The sequence below is a fragment of the Orycteropus afer genome, unplaced genomic scaffold (genome assembly GCF_000298275.1).
Source record: "Orycteropus afer afer isolate SDZICR_OR568_19922 unplaced genomic scaffold, OryAfe1.0 scaffold00490, whole genome shotgun sequence".
Classification (NCBI taxonomy): Eukaryota; Metazoa; Chordata; class Mammalia; order Tubulidentata; family Orycteropodidae; genus Orycteropus; species Orycteropus afer.
Genome location: NW_006922077.1, coordinates 2,045,664 through 2,050,745, shown reverse-complemented (window position 1 = coordinate 2,050,745; position 5,082 = coordinate 2,045,664). Strand labels below are relative to the sequence as shown.

The window sequence follows — 5,082 nt, the reverse complement described above, 5'->3', positions numbered from 1 at the left end:
TGCATTTCCTCAATTTGAATGTTGGTCCTCTGGTGCCCCTTGGGCTATTGCTCTAATGGATGTATTACCATAGAGTATGTGGGTGCATCATCCTGGGTTGAGTGGTCTGTGTGTACGTCTTGTTAACTACTGGGCTGAGAACCAGCCCCTGGGGGTGAGTTTTATTCCAGGTGCAGAATGTACCATAGTATTGGGGGTCTCATCAGACTCCATCTGACCAGTAATCTGGTCATTAATGAGTTTTTGGATTTTGTTCCACGTTTTTCCTCCCACTCTATCCAGGATCTCCAGATTTGATCCTTTCCTGAGTGGTTGGCATTGGTAGCCAGGCACCATCTAGTTCTTCTGGTCTCAAGGGCCATCGTGTCCAATGGCTGTTTGCTTCCAAATGCCCTTGGTTGTGTGTGTGTGTGTGTGTGTGTGTTCTTCTTCACTTCCAATGTTAGGAGACTGTTAGCTGCATCTTAAATGGCCACTTGAAAGCTTTTAAGACTTCATTTGCTACTCACCAATGTAGGATGCAGAACAAAGCTTTTATGTATTCTGTTGTGCCAATTGAGTCCGGTGTCCCCCAGTACTATGGTCCTGAGATGGTAGATCTATTGGATCTTTCTCCCATAGTGTCTGGGTGTCTGTGAGGGTTTACTCTGTGTCTGTCCTCTATTGTTTCTGTAATGATTGCAGGTATTTTGTATCACTGGTGTCTGTGCAAGATTAGTCTCAGCTGAATCTATCCTTGGTCTAGAGTATACCCCTGTTCACTGACCCCCATCTGATCCTCTCAGGTGTTTATGTGTTTATCTGTAGCCTAGTGTTTGGTGTTAATGGTAATGCAGTATTGTGGACACGTTGGTTGGTATTAGCATCTGTCATCTATCTCTTATATGCACAATTTGGTGTCCTCTCATTTCCTAATGTTATCATGGTGGTCACAGATTCTTCCCATATATATCTCCCCTTACTCACTATACAGCCACAGTAGTCAAAACAGCATGGTATTGGTATAATGATAGACAGATAGACCAATGGAACAGAATGGAAAGTCTAGATATAGACCCATCCATCTATGGACAACTTATCTTTGACAAAGGTCCAAAACCCATTAAATGGGGAAGAGACAGCCTCTTTAACAAATGGTGCTGGCAAAATTGGATATCCACCTGCAGAAAAATGAAACAACACCCATACCTCACCCCATACACAAAAATAATCTCAAGCTAGATCAAAGACTTACATATAAAATCTAAAACTATAAAATTCATCAAAGATAAAATAGAGGCAGATCTATTTTTTTTACAGCATAAATAGACTATCAGGCATAACCCAGAACGTACAGGAGATAGAAGAGAAGCTAGATGACTGGGACCTTTTAAAAATTAAATTCTTATGCGCATCAAAAGACTTCATCAAAAGGGTAAAAAGAAAACCTACAGATTGGGAGAAAATATTTGCCTGTGACATATCTGATAAAAGATTTATCTCCAAAATCTATAGAAAACTTCAACACCTCAACACCAAAACACAAATAAGCCAATTCACAAATGGGCAAAAGACTTGAACAGACACTTCACCAAAGAAGATATACAGACAGCCAACAAACAAATGAAAAATTGCTCAACAATCATTAATCATTAGAGAGATGCAAATCAAACCAACAGTGAGATATCATCTCACCCCAGCAATAATAGCAAAGTTCAACAGGTACTTCAACAACATCATCCCATGCTTCACTTAAAAGTAGTCCCTTTCCCCAACCACTCACTAGTGTCCTGACCCAAATGATGTCTTCAGATGTTCTTGAATGTATGAGTGCATTCCTTGCCTTCCTGGGCCACCCTCTGAAGTTGGGCCAGTTTTGCTCCCCCTTTGTTTTTAAATGTTAATTCCATGTCCTGGAAATCTGACTCTCAGGCACCATTTAATCCAGGACCTTTAGGACTTTCACTGCACTGACCTGTCTTTGTCTCAAAGCCCCAGAGTGAGAGTACAGATCTGCCCCTTTACAATGCACAGTGTGGCTTGTCTCCTATTTATGCTGTGAACTTTGGCCAACTAGGGCAACTCAGGTGCCTGGCACTCATCTCCACCCCCACGGGTGTAATGCAAATAGAATAACCACACACAGTTGCTAGTGCCTACAAGGTGCCTGTCTGTGCCTTAGGTCAATGGAATCTTACAATGGTTTTATGACCAAGGCAGGGGCAGTATTATTATTTTTTAATAACATTCTTTCTCCAGCATGCTCTTGGAGAATGTTTGGGAACTCTTGGGAAGCATGTGGGGCGTGGGGGAGGCTCTAGCAATTATGAATCCCAGCATCCAAACATTTTTATTTCTTTTCTTCCAATTTTTCTACGTGCTTATAAGCACATGTTTTTTTCCTGTCCATCCTCACCATCTATCTTGCTATTAATCATCTTCATTGTTCTCCAGCCAAACCAAACCAAACCCACTGACATCGAGTTGGACCCAACTCAGCGACCCCTCCTTGGGTTTCCAAAGCAGTATCACTATGGAAGTAGATTGCCCAATCTTCCTTCTGAGGAGAGCCTGGTGGGTTTGAACCTCCAGGCTTCCAGTTAGCAGTCAAATGCCTTAGGCGCTATGCCACCCATTTTACCAATGCTGATCATTTTAAGCTCAAGGTCACACACCTAGTAAGTGGCAGAACTGGGCAAAGGTCTTCTCATCACTCATCTACTGCAATAGCAGGAATTTAATGAACTATTGTTGAATGCAGGGAAAAAGATATGATTATTAGGGGTGTGTGCATAAGGGAAGCTGGTGGTTCAAACCCATCAGCCACTCCTCGGAAGGAAGGTTGGGCAAACTACTTCCGTAATGATACTGCTTCGGAAACCCAAGGAGGGATGGCTATGAGTCGGGTCCAACTCGACAGCACATAACAATAACAACAAAGCATAAGGAACAACCTGTAGGGTGGGGCAGCTTTGAGATCAGGGATCTAATGGAATTCAGACAAAACTATTTTTTATGAAGAATAATGGAGGTTTTTTTCCCCCCTGTGCCCTCAAACAGATACTGAAAAGTTACAAAACATGCTGCAGTTGGCTGAGCCAAGGATCACTGATGTCATTAACAGCATGGAGCATGCCATTGTATCCCGGAGCCCTCGCATCCGCTACAACCCTGGCCTGGATGCCAAACTCCTCTACCTCCCCTTGGCTAAATTGCCCACCCCTGTGACAGATTTCATCCTGAGCCGGTATCTTCCAAGGCCAGCAGATTGTGTCTGAGCCAGAAAGGCTCCAGGCTGGTCAGTGGAGTGTAGAGGAGGGGGTGGGAGAAGGGACTTTGGGTTCACATAAGGTGACATCAGAAATCCTAGAGGTCTTGGCTGCATGAGACACTTTGCTGGGTTAACATCTACTGCTGGGGGATTTACAGGTAACTTTTAACAGAAGACAAGTGCCTTTTCTTACATGCTGAGGCCTCTGCAGAAAGTTGGGGTGGCCTTGGCAAATTCAGAGACCTAGAGTATGGCCCCAAGGACGTCACCTAATAAGGATAGGGCATTTGCTGGACTGGAAAAATCAAGGCGAGAACAACCAGCTGCTGCTAAATCACAAGCCTCTCCCAGTTTTCACCCCCACTGGGAAATACTGTGGGATTAGCTAGTCCACAGGAGACTCTCAACCACCTTCTTACTGGGTCTTGAAATATGCATTAACTTCATTCATATAACCAATTCATTTGAAGTGTAATAGAGCCGACAAGGAAGGCAAATTATATTAAGCAAAGGTTTAAATTATGTTCTCTCTCTTTAGATTTCTCTATTCATAGGTGACTGGGATTTACATTAAATAACATTCATTTATTTAATCAATAAATTTAAGAATTATTTAAATTCTTCAAATATTTATTGAGTGCCTACTACATACTAGGCACTGTGTAGATGCTAGAGGATATAAAGATGATTAAATCATAGTCTTGGTTTTTTATTGACTGTTTTTTGAGCACAATGTCTAATATCAGAACAGTGATAGAAGGAATACAAATAAGAAGTCAGATATTCATTGCTGTGAGGGACCCTGTTGTTTGTTGTTGCTGCTGTCAAGTGATGATGATGCAATTAAATGGTGCCTATTCCTGCACCACCCCCATGATTGAGGTTCAGATTGTTGGATTCACAGGGTTTTCATTGGCTGATCTTCAGAAATAGATCACTAGGTCTTCCTTCCTAGTCTATCTTAGTCTAGAAGTTCCACTGAAAACTGTTTATCATCACAGCAAGACACACGCCTCCACTGACAGAGTGGTGCTGTGCGTGAGGTGTGCTGGCCAGGAATTGAACCCAGGTCTCTTGCATGGAAGATGAGAATTCTACCACTGAATCTCCTCTGTCCCCATGAGGGACCCTAGAGGTCATCTAATCCAATACCTACCAAATTTAGCTTTACATCATAATAACCTGGGTAATTAAAAATACAGATTCCTAGGCCCGATGTCAGAAAATCTGATTCAGTAGGTCTCAGATGGCGCCCAGAAATCTGTTGTAACAAGTACCTAGATGATTCTGATGCAGTTGGGCACTTGGGAGCCACTGATATTTCCATAGAGGAACTAATGCTCAGAGGGGGAGGTGAGGTACCCAAGCCTCTCAGCTTAATGGCCAAGACAGGGACAGAACTCAGGTGTTCAGGCTCCCAGACTAGGATTCTCCATTGGAGACTCAATTTCAGAAATTGATTTGTCAAAGAAATCATGGAATTATATTTTTAGAAAATAAGCCTTAAACTTCTGGACCACCTGAAGTTGTATTGAAAAGAATTTTTGGATCTTGAGAAATGGTCATTTAATAAAGATCAAATGTGAATTATTTTTTATTAAAATGTCTTTAATTTGTGTATCTTCAATATCTGGCTGAACTGGAAAAGCTGTGAATGACATTTAAGAAACTACATCCTTCAGTGAGATGGGTGTTCTACCCTCCCATTCTCACCTCATTATTTCAAATTGAAATTTGACTCCATTATGTTAATTATCTCAGCATGGATTCAAGACACAGGCTAAAGCTTTGCCTCACTTTTTTTTGGTGATAATTAGTCAAACTTCTTCCCT

At 42.0% G+C, this 5,082-nt stretch overlaps 1 protein-coding gene across 1 annotated transcript in view; it reads left to right on the top strand.

The window, feature by feature from the left end:
* The window catches only part of SDR9C7 (short chain dehydrogenase/reductase family 9C member 7), a 13,159-nt gene extending 9,902 nt beyond the window's left edge, over positions 1-3,257 (top strand). The window contains exon 4 of the mRNA XM_007955153.2: positions 3,040-3,257. Within this exon, the coding sequence (XP_007953344.1) occupies positions 3,040-3,257 (218 nt within the window). The remainder of the gene's footprint in view (positions 1-3,039) is intronic.
* The last annotated feature ends 1,825 nt before the right edge of the window (positions 3,258-5,082 follow it).